Below are 14,317 nucleotides of genomic sequence, written 5' to 3'. Positions count from 1 at the left end.
GGGTCCTGGAGGTCCAGCAGCCATTCCCCACGCAGCCTGGTGACTCCACTCCTGGGCGCCTCTCTAGGGGAGTGAAAACTCTCGATCACACAGAATCACACAGAACCCCAAGCACCTGAGTGCTTTACCGCGGCTCCGATCACAGCTGCCCCAGACCGGTCACTGCCTGAATGTGTCCTTCACTGGCCGGACTTCTCACTGCTCAGCAGGGGGTAGCGACCTCAGGGATCTCAAGGGCCTTATGCTGAGGGACGAAAGCTGCCCTCTCTCCCTCGGTGGGCTGTGTGGTTGTGGGCGTGGCATTCTTGAGACCAGACCCTGGGGTGGGGACCCAGTCAGTGGTCCCCAGGGACTGGCTGGAAGGGAGGTGTTGGGGTGATGGAGCTCTCCCGGGTCCTCATGACATGAATCTACACATGTGTTAATGTTCAGAGAACGAACACAAAAAGCCAATTTTATTGTATAATTGAAAACAATGGAATTAAAAAAAAATCCTGTATTGCACGAGTATTTTATGAGCTTGTCATGTGCCTGGCACTGGGCGAACCAGTGGGAGGACCAGTCAGAGCATCAGCGAGGGAGACAGCTCAGTCTGGCCTTGATATGGAGCATGTGTCCTGGCTGGGGAGTGTGGCCAAGAGTCCTTCGTCAGAAGGGGACCCGGGGATAGCTGCTGGGGTGGGGGGGCGTGTGAGCTTGAAGAAAGAACAGGAGTCAGTCATTCATTCAACATTTATTAAGCACCTGCTGTGTGCCAAGCGCTGTCCCAGGCCCTGGGGGCAGTGCAGTGAACTTGAAGGACTGGGTTGCTGCTGTCCCAGAGCTCACACTGGAGTGGGTGAGAGGTGGACAACAGACACACCAGCCAGGGAGAATTCCGGTCCCCAGGAGGGCTGGAGGAAGGCAGGGTGACAGGGGAAGGCCTGGCAGGGAGATGACACTGGGACGGAGCGTGGATGGGGTGCTGCAGCCACCAGAGGAGTGTGGGGGCCCTTGGGGAGGAAGGTATGGCCTGTGCAGAGGCTTTGAGCTGGGAAGGATCCTGAAGTGTGTGAGGGTCTCAGAGAAGACCAGGGGGCCTGTGGGCAGGGTAGCAGAGGGCGATGGGGTGACAGTGGGGCTGAGGGGGGGCAAGATTCCTGGCACGTCCTTGTCCCGGTGCAGGGAAGGAGACTGGCCAGTGTCACACTGAAGCCCCTGCTGCTGGGGCTCCCTGTAGGTCCTCCGAGGCCTTAAATGAGGGCAGCCCTGGCTCCTGTCATGCTCTCCCCTGGCTGTGGCTGTTTGACAGGGTGGACGGCCGAGGGACTCAGGTCCTCTCACTGCACAACCCTGTGGCCCTGGGGCACACAGAGCAGCCTAGGGCCCCTCAGAAGGCATGTGGGTCTGGAAGAGGGGAGGCAGGAAGAGCCCCACGGTCCCGAGCACACACACAACCACGAACACCCATAGGAACAGCCTGTCCACCACCATGGCCACGTACTTCCAGTCCTCGATGACCTGTGGGCAGACAGCGGCCGTTACGGGCGCCCGAGCTCCCTGCTCTCTTTCCTTCCCCCGTGCGGGGCTGTCGCTGTGGGGCCAGGGCGCCCCCAGGCTGGTGTGGACCCCCCACCCCCACCCGCAGCATTACAGGACCCCTGCCCCCCCCAGCATTGTTGCCCCACCCCACCCCACCCACAGAGTCATAGGACACCCCCCCCCTCCGTGGGCTCCAGGCAGGACAGGACGCTGGTAACAGCAACACCAGAACTCTGGGCAGTGTGGCTGGAGAACCATGCCACAGCGAGGCCCCTTCTCTCATTTTCAGTCCCAGCCTCCTGCTTGAGCTCTGCCTGAAGGAAGATCCGGGTTCCACCTCGCTGTGGGGGGGGGGGGCAGGACATCCCCAGCGGCAGAATCTGCTTGGTTTCCTAACACTGTGGGCAGACACCAGCCTCCCTGGCCCCCTGCTGCCCAGAGCCACAGTGGGCACCCTGGTGTGTCATCCCCCACTCAGCCCCACCCCAGGCCCCTGTGACCTCTCTCTCTGTGCTCCCCTCTGGACAGTGGCCGACCCAAACTCAGCAGAGGCTCTGGGCTTGCAAATTTGGGCAGCGGCTGACGAGCTGATGTCAGTGACCCAGTTTGTCGGGACCCTCCAGAGCGATCCTGTGTCAGGCCTCCTGCTCCTGGCACCGGGATCGGCAGGCCCCTAGCAGCATGCCCCATGCGGCCTCTGCTCGGCTCTCTGGGGTTTCGCTTCAGAGGACTGTATCTTTGGTGTGTGTGTCTTTCCCCCTCTTTTTATATTTGTGTGCTATTTACTGTTTAATCCCGCGGTGGGGGAGGGGAGTGCAGGTGTTGGAGCTGAGCCGCAGCCTGGGCTGGCGGAGGGGTAGCTGTGCTCCGAGGGGGACACGCTGGGCTCGAGGAGGGCGGCTGGCAAGTGCTGGGGACAGGCGAGGCAGTGTGGACACACGTGGCTTGGCCAGGGACCAGGCAGCACCGTCTCTGAGCCTCGGCTCCCTGACGTGCAGTGGGGTTTGCATAGGGCGGTGCCTCTTGCTGCAGTTCCCGGGGTCTTGGCCAGGATGTAGGCCTGGACCTGGCAGAGCACCCGGTGTGTGCTTGGAGTTCTGGGAAATGGTGATCACAATAACAGGGGACCCCGCCTGGCTTATATTTAATTGCATCAGAAACGGGGAGAGGCCTGTGAGTGCCCAAGCAGGACCTTTAGAGGAGGGCGCTTGGGGCAGGGGGTCGCTCGGCCAGGAGCACGGACAGCAGGCTTCTCAGTGGAACGTGCTCGTGCAGCCTGGGGGTCCGGGTTTCAGTGTGGGCTTGGGGGGTGCCTCCCAGAGTGCCCTGGGTGTGCTCCGACGTGGCCCTGGTGGCCCCAGAGCCAGACCAGGAACGGTCACCGAGAGATTCCCTGGAGCCCTGGGGCCCCGCACCGCATATCAGCATCTGGGACCCGGTGGTGGAGCTGAGCCGAGCAGTTGGCTGGTTTTCAAAGCAAGCACAACCCTGAGCGTCTTTGAGAAGGCGAAATCGGAGGGTCCCCGAGAGCCGTGCTCCTCGCTCCTGGAGCTGGAGTGTGTCCTGGAGTCTGCTGCAGACGCAGACCCTGAGTCCTGCGGGGCCAGGCCAGGGCTGCAGTGCTACCGGCAGGCGGGCATGTGGCCCCCCGAGGAGCTCCGGTCCCGCCCCCCGTCGGTCACGTGCTCTCCCTTGGAGGGTGAAGCGGGAGCTTCCATGCCCTCCCGTTCCTCCAGGCCAAGCACCGGAAATGAGGGTGAGCGCGAGACTGTGCTCTCCTTTCCTCCTGGCAGGCCGCATGGGGACAGACCTGGTCTGCAAGGGGTTGGAAGGAGAGCACGCGTGACCCCGTGGCACAGCCATCCTGGCCAGTGTGGACGCGTGCGGGGACGTCTCCAGGCTGGGCCTTCCTGCTCTGCATGCAGTGACCCCCAGCCGGCCTGCGAGACCCAGGAGACTCTCCACGTTCGCGCCCCTGGCTTTGTCCCGTGACAGTAAATGTCACCTCTGTTTACAGACCTGTCGGCGTCATCCCACTCCACGTCATGACCCTGCGAGCAAAGACCATCTAACTGCCGGTTCCGTACTCCCCAAAGCTGTCCTGTTCTGAGCCGGGGGAGCTGAGGGGCAGATGCCCTCAGTACCTTCCCCAGCTTTGTCCCCAAGACTGGGGTCATCTTCCCGCCCAGTGACGGCCACTGGCTAGGGGTGCCTGGGGCTCCCCCTCCTCTGTCCCATCAAGAGGCTGGATGTGCTCGGGAGTGACCGCCTGGATTCCCTCTGCCCTGGGGGTGGGAGCCGAGGGCTGTGGGCTCCCCTAGACCCTCAGAGCCCCCAGAGCCCGAGGCAGTCACAGGCAGCCTGCTCTGCCTTCCTGGTGGCCCCTGCATCCTCCCTGAGCTCGCTCCACAGGTGACCAGCTTGTGCCTGGGCCTTGCCTCAGGGCTGCTTTTGGGGCCCCCAAGACAAACCCAAAGGGCTCCTTGTACCTCCGTCCTCCTCCCTAATGTCTGGAGCTGCACTGAGACTCGGCTCAGTTTTGGGCTTCACACTCCACCCCAGGGTCTGGGTGCTGTGTCCCTGGGAGTGAGCTGTGGGTGGGGGGACGGGCATTGGGGGGACGGGGACAAGGGGACTTACGCTCTGGTCTTGGTCGTCACTCCGCATGTGCTGGGCAATGAAGCTGACGCCCTCCAGAGCCTCCTGCACGTCCTGCCGGCCCCTCCCCAACGACCTCAGCGGGGAATCCCGGGCCGGGCCCGTTGCAACCGAGCTGGAGCCCGAGGCCGAGCCTGAGCCCGCCGGGGACTTGGGGTCCGCAGAGGCAGGGTTCACGAAGTACATGGAGGCCCCGTAGAGGTGGGGGGCGCCGGCGGCGTCGGGCTGGGTCAGGCGAGGCCGGCCGGGCGGGGGCGTCCTCGAGGGGCCGCCCTCCGGGCGCTTCATGAAGAGGAAGGCGGGCAGCCGGTGCAGGAAGCAGCGGCGGACCCAGGGCGCCATGGTGTGCGTGCCAGGCGAGCGGTGGTGCACGTTGAGCACGCACACGCTGGTGACGATGGAGAAGGTGACGAGCACCATGGTGAACATGAGGTACTTGCCGATGAGCGGCACGTCCAGGGAGGTGGGCGGCACGATCTTGGAGATGAGCAGCAGGAAGACGGTGAGCGCCAGCAGCACGGAGATGCACAGCGTCATCTTCTCGCCGCAGTCGGACGGCAGGTAGAAGACCAGGACGGCCAGCGAGGTGATGAGCACGCACGGGATGATGAGGTTGATGGTGTAGAAGAGCGGCTTGCGGCGGATGACGAAGTCGTAGGTCACGTCCACGTAGCTGGGGTCCTGTGGGTTCACGGTCCGCCGGCCCGGCAGCGCCACGATGTCCCACTCGCCGCTGGGGGTGAAGTCGTCCATGCTGGCCGTGGGCGACCGGAGCACCATGTCGATCTCCGTGTGGTCGTAGGTCCAGGAGCGGAACTTGAGGGTGCAGTTCTGCTGGTCGAACGGGAAGTGCTTCACCTCGATCTTGCAGGCGCTCTTGTAGATGGCGGGCGGCAGCCAGAAGATGCTGCCGTTGGCGCGCACCACCACATTGGTGTAGAGGGACACCTCGTAGGTCCCATCGGCGCTGGGGGCACAAACAGGAGGACGTGGCGAGCTGGCCCACCGGCCCTCCTCCCGCCCCGGGCGCCCTCTCTGGAAAGGCCCACTTCCCGTGGCAGCCGTGAGGCACAGGGCGCCCCTCACATGGACGAGCTCCCGTGGGCCGCACCGTCGTTGGACGTGGGCTTTGTCACGATCCCCATTTTACAGGCGGGGAAACTGAGGCTCAGAGAAGTTAAGTGATTTCTTCAAGGTCAGAAAACCAGGGAGCAGTCCCAGTGAGGACCTGAACTTGGTTCGTGCTTCTGCCGGGAGCACTGCGACCTCACGGGACCCTCGAGCTCCCTCCACCCCCCAAATAGCGCTGAGAGCATCATGGCCAGCAAGACAGAGGTGAGGCCAGGGGAGCACCAGATTCGGGGTTAGGATGGTGGCCCTGGGCCCTGCTGTGCCCAAATGAGCAGGTGACGCTCTCCTGCATTCTCCGGACTCAGTACCCCCTCCTCCCCGCCATGGAGGTGCTGGCTCTGCCCACCTCCTCTGCCAGCCTGACTGCCTGGAGTGACACACGGATGAGGCCCAGGGCTGGGCTCCGGGCCGAGCACCTGCAGTGGCCAGGTCTGCTGCCCACCCAGCCCGCCCTTCCTGCTCCCCACTCACTTGTTGTAAAGCACGATGTCTGGGAGCCAGATGCGCTTGGCCGGGATCCTCAGGATGTTCACACCCTCGTAGCGGGAGCTGTTCCAGGCCAGGCGGTAGTCGGTCCACTCCTGGGCGGACAGGCATGGCCTGGTCACTCGGGGGCCCACAGCCACCCAGGGGAGGGGGCGGCCCCAGAGATGCCTCTCTGATGGGACCCCGGGGGCACTTACCTGTTTCAGCCAGACGTTGGTGGTCATGATCTGTTCCCGTTCATTCTGGGGAGGGAGACGGGGATATCCGCTCACCGGGTGGGAGGCGCTTTGGGCACAGACCCCCCTGAGTCACACAGAAGGCTGGGGGCTCAGGCCGCGTGCCCAGCCACTGACCCACCATTTCCAGGATGGCTCAGAGCTCTTTCCTTCCCCGCGTGCCTGGGACAAAGCTTGTGCTTGTCGCCCAGATGCGGCCCTCTGCTGGCATTCCTTCCCCAGCCATGCAGCTCCACTGGCCGGAAACCTGGGGGCCGTTCTCTGAGCCCCCCGGGAGTCCTGCAGGTGGAACCCCCACCCCCACCCCCTGCGTGCATCTCCCACTCGCTGCTCCGGCAGCATCCGCCAGCCGGACGACCGCAGTCGCCTCCCCTCTGGGCCTCCTCCTCCCTGGGCGGCCTCCCCCCTGCTGGTGCTGGTGGTCCTCTCTGCCCCAGGCCTCCTCATCCCTCCCCCACTGTCTCTACTCCGCAGCCAGGCGATGCTTTCAAAGGCTTTTCTCAGCTTCCCGGGCTGTGCTGCTCTCTGCAACCCCCCCTACCGCCCCGCGCCTTCCCTGCGTCCCTCGCATCCCTCCTCCGCCCTCCCCGTCAGCTCTCGAACCCCTCATCTGTCATGGACCATGTGACAGTCTCCTCTGCGTTCTCCAGCCTCTTTCCTGTCGTCTGTGCGGACATTTTCTGTTGACCTCTCTCTCTTCCAGACCATTAACCTTCTCTTCTGCTGTTACTAATCTGCTGTTAGCCCCATCCAACGAACTTCAAATTTTCCATCATCGTAATTGTCTCGAACGTACAGATGGCTCTTACTTTCCTTTTAAGAAGATTTACTTATTCAGAAAAACTTATTGTTAAAATTCTTTATGATTTATTTTTAATCGCGTAAAGGGCCCATAACATAAAATGGGCCACGTTAATGGCACTTGGTGTGGAATCTTCCATCATCCCGCGTGGAGACCCTCTGTGCGTCCATTGTTGGCTGTTCTTGCCTCATCCTGTCTTGCTGCGCACCCAGGGCCTCCTGTCTGCCTCCACAGGCCCCCCGGGAGTGACAGGCAGTTAGAGGGGGGCAGAAGACCCCCTTCATCTAGTCCATGAGCTGGATTAGATGTTCTTGACTCATTTCTACTTTTATGGGTGGTCTTTTCAGGCTCCCCCATCCCGTGGGGCTCAAACGCTGGTGCGTGTCCCCCAGCCCTGCGCCAGTGCCCGACGCTCGGCGAGACCCCCGCTCACACCAGCACGCCACCCCCAGGTCCTTGGCCCCTCCATCTCTTCCCGTGTACCCGCCATCGCATTTGGGGAAAGGTGCCGTAGATGGAGGGTCCCCTCCCAGAGCCTGGTCCCTTGAGTCCTGGCTGAGCTCTCCGAGATGGTCGGAGATTCCCGGGACAGGGGCATTTTGTTCCCGCTTTTCTGGTTGTTCTTAAAGAAAAGCTAATCTGCAGTGCTGAGGGCCTGCATGTGTCTGTAGAAACTTTTTTTTTTAAGTTGTGGTAAAATTTACACACAGACACATAGGTCTTAAGGGAACGGTTTGATCTACTGGAGCAAACCTGTTACCCCATGGCCCCCCTGTTCAGGATCTATCACTTAGGAACCTTCCTGTGTCTCAGTCCTGTCCGTCCATCCCCAGCGATGCCCCGACCGGTGGGACCGGTGGGCACGCAGCAGGCAGGGCTCGCCCCGCGAGGAGGGGGCACGAGGTGCAGACTGTGTTCCGGGACCAAAGGGTCACGGCACAGAGGCGGTCGGGCCCCCAGTTTCAGCGACTCGTGGATGTACACACATGGGAAAGAAGTAGACAAGCGGCCTGACCGTGTCCAGAAGCCTGGCCAAGCCAGAGGTACGCCCAGTCCCGTGGCCCAGATGGGCCGCCAGCACCTACCACGCTGATGAGCTGGGCCAGGGACAGCTGCAGCTGGATGGAGACGAGCTGGGCTGAGCTGGCGGCCGGCCGGATGAGGTTATTGTAGCGCGTCCTGTTCAGAAGGTCGTCCATGAGCCTCTCCTCCGCATTGGCCACGCGGCCGTCCCCTGGGGAGACACAGGCAGACCCGCTGGGCCCTCACTGCCGGCCGCGAAGGGGCAAGTGGGCACACAGGGCCGGGGGCGGCGGGAGTAGCGGAGGGGGACTGGGCCCGCTCTGTGTGACCGAGGCAGAGCTGAGCTCTGTCCTGCCCCGCGCTGCCCCTTCTCACCCCTCCCCTGTGCCCGCTAGGCTGAAGGGCAGCCCCCACGCAGACACTGCGTCCAGAAGTGGGGTGCCTGCCGGTCTCTCTGTGCTCCGAGTCCGTCCGACCGACCTCCCACCCACCGCCGCAGCCCTCGTCGTGGTGCCCCGCCCGGCTCTGCCCAGCCACCATGTGCCACACAGTGCGACAGTGGCCGTGGCCTCACCGGGGCCTTCCCTGCCTGCAGCTTTCAGAGCCGGTGGGAGAGAGAGCCCTTGGGCCCCGGCACCAGCCTGCTCTCCTCGAGCTGAAGCTTCCAGTCCCGCAGACGGTCAGCGCTCTGCTCCTGAATCCTCTCCCGCCCCGTCTTTACTGTCTTCCTTCTGCGTCTCTGAGAGCACTGTCTCTCCTGCCAGCATTGCCCCACGGCCACCAGCCGTCAGAGGGCCATCTGCCTTGTGCCAGGTGCTGTGTTAGGTCTCAGGGATGACAGCCAGCAGAACCCCAGAAGGGACCCCTGTCTCCGTTTCCGTCCAGTGTGGTGGCGGAGGACCGTCACTGTGGGTTTCGTGGGCAGAGTGGGGTGGAGGGTGATGTGTTCACGGGGAGAGAACAGACTGGCCACGGGGAGTTTCCTGAGTTGTGAAGGGCCTCTGGGACCCCCAATGCTGGGGTCCAGCTGACAGGTGGCTCCGGGTGTGGAGCTTAGAGGAGAGGGGTGGGCTCAGGGCCACCAGCCTCCTGAGCTCCCACAGGCCTGGCCATCTTGCCCAGCGGTGTGTGGGTCTTGGCCCCATCCCCTTCACACGTCTGGGAGTGACCGTGAGGTGCAGGGACCCGGTCTTGTTTAGCTGGTGTCTTGGGAGAATGAGTCTGCTGAGGGCCGAGGTGGGGTGGCGCCTTGGAAAGAGACTCTGGGGAAGATCAAGGTCGTCGCTTGGCAGGAAAGCCCAGCAGCAGGGGAGGGGACTTTAGGGCAGCGGGTATGGGGCAGGAGAGCAGGGCGAAGAGCAGATAGGACCAGAGCAGAGGCCAAGGCTGCCAAGGGGTTGGGGGTGGGGCTGCGGGGGAGGGGCTGGGCCTTGTGGGGCGTGGGGTTCCCGTGATATCCTTCCCTGAGGGTCCTTCCCCAAGGGGCCTCTGCATGGCTTTTTGCCAAATCCCATCTGGGTGGGGCCAGAGAGTCCCAAATGGCCCTGAAGGGGGTCTGAGGTGGCCCCCTGTGTGGGTGCTGGGCTGGGCACGCGGCCACAGGGGCACCCCCACGCCAGCCAGCTCCCTGCACTTTCCAACTCGCTGCCTATCTGGAGCAGATGCGATCCTGAGTGCCTTGCACACGAGGCCGGCGCACCTGCTGCCCGCTGCCCCTCCCCCAACCGCCTGGGGCTGCCCACAGGGGTCCTCTGGATGCCTGTCCTAGATTCTGAGTTCTTCCTCTGTCCCCCGACCCCTCCCAGAGGCCAGCTGTTAGAATTCTCTGGAAGCCAGCCCATGGCTCCGGACTAGAGCCGGGTCCCTCCCACAGCCCCTCTCCAGCGCAGGTATTTCGGCAGAAAGTGGGTCATGTCCCTCAACCCAGCCCCTCTGGCATTTCCGAGGCCAGGGCGCCTCCTGGTGCTCTCAGACAGGGGAAGCCCGGAGTCCCCATCCCTGCAGCCCGTCCGTGACACTCAGGCTGCTCACCTTTCGGCTGTCCTGCCTCCTGGGCATTCAGCCGGCCCGAGGGACCCTCCTCGTGCTGAGGACAGGCTCTGGGCTCCAGAGTTAGGGGTCCTGAAAACCTCAGACCGTTTTGCGCGTTCCCTGTTTCTCACCAGGGAAACTAAGACCCAAGAGGGAATGAACTTACTCGAGGAGCCCCAGTAGGTCAGAGACAGGCCCTCCCGGACCCCAGTGCTTTCTGTCCTGCCCTTGCTAATGTCCCCAAAAGGAGACTGTCCTGCTGAGTCCGTACCGTTACCAAAGCCAAGTGTGTCCCCACTGTTGCCTGCTCGCACTTGTATGTGTATGTGTGGGGGAGGGGGGCTGAGGGGTGGGACTGGCCGGCCCTGCTGCTGTGGGCTGGAATGGTCTCCTGTCCCCGCCGAAAAGGCAGCGGGAGCCCAGAATAACGCACAGTGGTTGCTTTCTGCCTGTGAGGCTGGCTGGGTTCCAAAGATAAGGGCCTGTCACCTCTCCATGTCCAGGGTGGCCCAGAATGGGAGGAGCCTCCTGCTGGCCTTTTGGTTCTGTCCCAGCCCTGGGGTCAACACAGTCCAACGAGAGGCCACCACTAGGGGTCACTCATGACCCAGTGACTCTGAGGTGTTGTGGGTCTGTGCCTCCTCTGTCCTAGCCTGGGCAGACCTTCCTAGGTCTTCTCTGGAAAACCAGCTCCGGGGCAGAAAGGGGTGCACACCTGAGAGGAAGCCACAGCTCGGGGCCTCCACTGTGCTGTGTGTCCAGGTCGGGAAAGTGTGATCTGAAAATGTGGTATTGGAAAAGTGAAGAGGTGTTCGCTCTGGTTTGGAACACAAACCGCAGAAGGTAAAGATGACAGAATGCCCTGGCAGGGCGGCTTCCGGAGGCAGAGTGATTGTCGGTTTGGGGCGAGTGTCATTAACTGAGGAAAGGGACAGGGCATTTGTGTTTATTAAAGGCAGCTCTGGATTTTTTTAACGTCGAGATTTTTACTTTTTACAAAAAGCTCCCCACAGGTCACCAGTCATGTGTAAGAATCACCCCTGTACTTGGGTAAACGCAGGTGCCCAGGCTCTGTTTCTGGAGAGTCTGGTCCCATGAGGCTGAGAGTTTGTGCGGGGTAACCCTGACCCCCGATGCCCGCGGCCGGGGACCACACTTAAGAAACACTGCAGGGGACTCACATCTGAGTCCCCAGGGACGTAGGCAGGGCATACTGTTCCTATAGAACAGACAGGGAAACTGAGGCCCGAGAGAGGAGAGAAGTGGTGGAGGCCACCCGGCAAGTGGTGACAGAGCCAGGACGCACACAGTGTGGGAACACTGTCTTTGGTGAGGGAGTCCTTTCCCTCCAGGAACTTGGGTGTCCTTGAAATCCTGCCTCTGGCACCTCCCAGTGGTGTGTCCCGTCCGAGGAAGATGTAGTCCTGCCTGGTCTTCTGCGCCAAGCAGGGCTCAGAGGACAAGCTTGGGCCAGACAGTAGGAGCTAGGAACTGAGGCCCAGAGAAGGCGCTCCTCATCGCGTCAGGACTCTGCCTGGGAAGGGCCAATGAGGTCTCCCTTCCAGGAGTCAGGGACTGGCGCTTCATCTCCACGGCCTGACCCTCAGCCACGCTGTCTGTCCCAGCCAGCCCGGCCCCAGCGGTGGCGGACCCCAGACAGCGGTGTCTGAGAGTGTTTCTTAGGGGACCGCCCCACACCGCAAACCACCCCGGGTCTGGCGATTTGGGCCAGCTCCTTCCCTTCCCGGCTGAGCTTCCCCGACCTCTAGCAGCCCCGAGCCCTCTCTCCCAGGCCGAGCGGCGGGGGTGCTCCCGGGCGTCCACACCTGGCAGGTGAGGAGCCTGTAGGCTCCCGACGTCGGTGTCCCGCAGACTTCCCTTCGCGCCGGTGCGGAGCCCAGAGGTCGAGGCTGCCCTGGCAGGTGCGCAGGGAGGAGAGGCCGTCCCCACCCCAAACCCCGGAGTCCCGCCGCCCTGGGCCGCCCCCGGGGCCTCGGCCGGTGGACTCACCCTGCCCACGCCCGTCCGGCCGGGACACGCTCCGGCCATCCCCGGGGCGCCCCCCCCCCCACCTCCACCTGTGGCCGCTGCTGCCGGGCGGCGGACAGGAGCCCCTCCCTCGTGTCCCGAAAAGAACTCACCGCGCCGGCAAAGGGCAACTAGGGAGAAAAGGACCAGGGGCTGCGCAGTCCTCATGGCGGGCGGGGGCCGCAGAGGCAGCCGCGGCGAGCCCAGCGATCGGAGCAGCCGGTGCCGGCGAGCAGCGAGCGGGCGGGGAGCGCGGGCACCGCCCTCGGAGTCTGACCGCGGCGCGGACCGGCGCTAGGGCCCCGCGGGAGGGCCCGGCGGGGGCGGCCGTCCTGAGCCCCGCCCACTCGGGGAGGGGCGGGGCCGACTGGCTGGGGACCCGGGGCCGCGGGCTGTCGCCCCCACCCGGCTCCCACCTGCGCCCGCTGCGCCCGCCCCAGCCTCGGATGGGGGCACGCGGAGACGCTGGCGCAGGGTCCCCGCACTGTTCGGGCACGTAGCTGTGCCCCGGGGAGGGTCCGTACCCCGGGGTTTGCCGAATGAGAGGGGCATCGCCGGGAGTAGGAACCGAGACAGACAGAGTGGGGCTAGGCTCTTGGCAGACAAGGTGGCACTGGGGGCGGTAACCCGCTCAGGGTCTCCTGACCCAGCTTGGGGAACTGGGGAGCCAGCAGAGTGGAAGGGATTGGGTGGGGCCTGGAGGAGGCTGCCTGTACCCTCCCCTCCCCTTCTCCGCCAGGGCCTTGCTACCTGGGCAGACGGGGGTGGGGGGGGGCAGCTCAGGTGACTCAAGGGGGCACGAGGGCCCTCCTCCAGCCCTCCAGCCCGGTAGACCTACCCAGGTGCTGGGGTCCGTACTATTTCCCTGGGGGCTGGGGACCTCGCTGGACAGGTATCAGCAATGGGCAGGGCATCCCTGTTTAGGGATCTGGCCAGAGCCTGTCCCTCCAGCTCCACTCCTGGAGAACCCAAGCAAGACCTGGGGGAGTGACCACCTTCTTCCCAGGATTCTCAGTCTTGCTCTCATATCGCCTCCCTTAGCATCTTTTTGCTACAATCTGATACGTCTGGGTAGATCTTTTTTTTAAAAAGAACTCTGTTGGCTTTCCTTTGAGGATGGTTTGGAGAAGTTAGGTTCCAGGGGGTCCCCTCTTCTCCAAACTGCAACAATAAAAAGGGAGAATACATATAGTAAATTAAAGTTACAGCCATGCTGAAAAACAAAATCTCCATGAATCAGAGTCAGAGAAGAAATCCCAAGAGTGGGGGGTGGGGGTGGGCAGAGGCTGCTGAAGTTTGGAGCCTGCTGGGCTCTGGAAGCCAAAGGCAGGGGCAGGTCCTTTGGGATAAAGGGGGACTAAACTCCACGAGGAGCTGGGCATTTGCATGGACCTTGGTCCCTGAAAGGAAGCTGGCAGGGGAGGCCTGCTGCCAGTCTGCTGTCTGGGGTCCTAGCTTTATGGGGTGCACGTTTTCCCTGATAGACCAGAGGATGCAGCTTAAAAATGCCCTCCCAGAAGCAGCCACCAAACTGTAAGTTAGGTGAGCACAGGTGTGAGGCCAGGAGGACCGTGAGGGAGAGAATACAACACCCGTTCAAAACAGCCTACAGCTGTGCCAGAAAGGAAGGGACGGGCTCGGAGGATGATGGGGACAGGACAGAGGGACACGCGGGCCATCTTAAAGGGGCACCACCAAGCACATCTGGGGCAATTTGAGCATTCAAGTACAGCTCATCAGTGATGAGCCCTCACGGAACACAATAAACTAAGCATATATCAGAGTAAATATATGATTGGAAGTTTGGTAAGAAAAGGGTTACCTACAGAGTTTCAAAGTACCTTCCCACAAAATAGTTATTGATTACAAGGGGAAAAAGGGTTAACTCTCCAGGGGTGAAGCTTGGCAGGTGCCACCCACAGTAGGCTGAAGCATGGCCCTCAAGGGTGTCCACATCCACCTTTCGGAGCCTCTCAGTGTTATCCTATATAGTGAAAGGGACTTTGCAGTCGCGATTAAATGAGGGCAGTTAGCATGGGTAGGTTCCTCTGGTGGGCATGCTGCGGTCACGGGGTCCTGGGTCCTTACCGAAGGGAGGCAGGGGTCCTGGTGGGGTGGGGTGATAGGAAAAGGGAGGCCGAGGTTGGAGTGAGGCAGCCTCCCGAAGCCAGAAGAGGCAGGGAATGGATTCTCTTTCTGAACCTTCAGCAGAAACTAGTCCTGCCGATAACCTTGGTTTCATCCTTATCACACCCATGTCAGACTTCTGATCTCTAGACCTGTAAGAGAAGAAAACTCCCGTTGTGTTGTTTCAAGCCACTCCGTTTGTAGTCATTTGTTACAGCCTAAGTAGGAAGCTAGTAGACCGCTTTAACCACGAGGTCGACAGTAACTCCATCAG

At 62.3% G+C, this 14,317-nt stretch overlaps 1 protein-coding gene across 1 annotated transcript; it reads right to left on the bottom strand.

Annotated features, from left to right (window-relative positions):
* Positions 1-721: 721 nt before the first annotated feature.
* CHRNB4 (cholinergic receptor nicotinic beta 4 subunit) lies at positions 722-12,193 on the bottom strand. The gene is made up of 6 exons (XM_004781700.2): positions 12,030-12,193; positions 7,920-8,068; positions 5,994-6,038; positions 5,782-5,891; positions 4,162-5,146; positions 722-1,500 (listed from the first exon to the last, which is right to left on the bottom strand). The coding sequence occupies exons 1-6, from the start codon at positions 12,082-12,084 to the stop codon at positions 1,360-1,362; spliced, it is 1,485 nt and encodes a 494-aa protein (XP_004781757.1). The 5' UTR covers positions 12,085-12,193; the 3' UTR covers positions 722-1,359.
* Between the last annotated feature and the right edge of the window lie 2,124 nt (positions 12,194-14,317).

Source organism: Mustela putorius, unplaced genomic scaffold (genome assembly GCF_011764305.1).
Source record: "Mustela putorius furo isolate JIRA1106 unplaced genomic scaffold, ASM1176430v1.1 tig00003875_pilon_pilon_pilon, whole genome shotgun sequence".
In the NCBI taxonomy this organism is placed as follows: Eukaryota; Metazoa; Chordata; class Mammalia; order Carnivora; family Mustelidae; genus Mustela; species Mustela putorius.
Note: the sequence above shows the minus strand (reverse complement) of the source record. Positions and strands in the feature narration are given on the sequence as shown.

What these genes read in the sequence shown, in the direction of transcription:
- CHRNB4 (XM_004781700.2), bottom strand. Translation starts at nt 12,084, where the DNA reads ATGAGGACTGCGCAGCCCCTGGTCCTTTTCTCCCTAGTTGCCCTTTGC. An exon ending in AGTTGCCCTTTGCCGGCGCG is followed by an intron (nt 8,069 to 12,029) that starts GTGAGTTCTTTT and finishes GTGTCTCCCCAG; the next exon opens with GGGACGGCCGCGTGGCCAAT. An exon ending in CCAACGTCTGGCTGAAACAG is followed by an intron (nt 5,892 to 5,993) that starts GTAAGTGCCCCC and finishes CTGTCCGCCCAG; the next exon opens with GAGTGGACCGACTACCGCCT.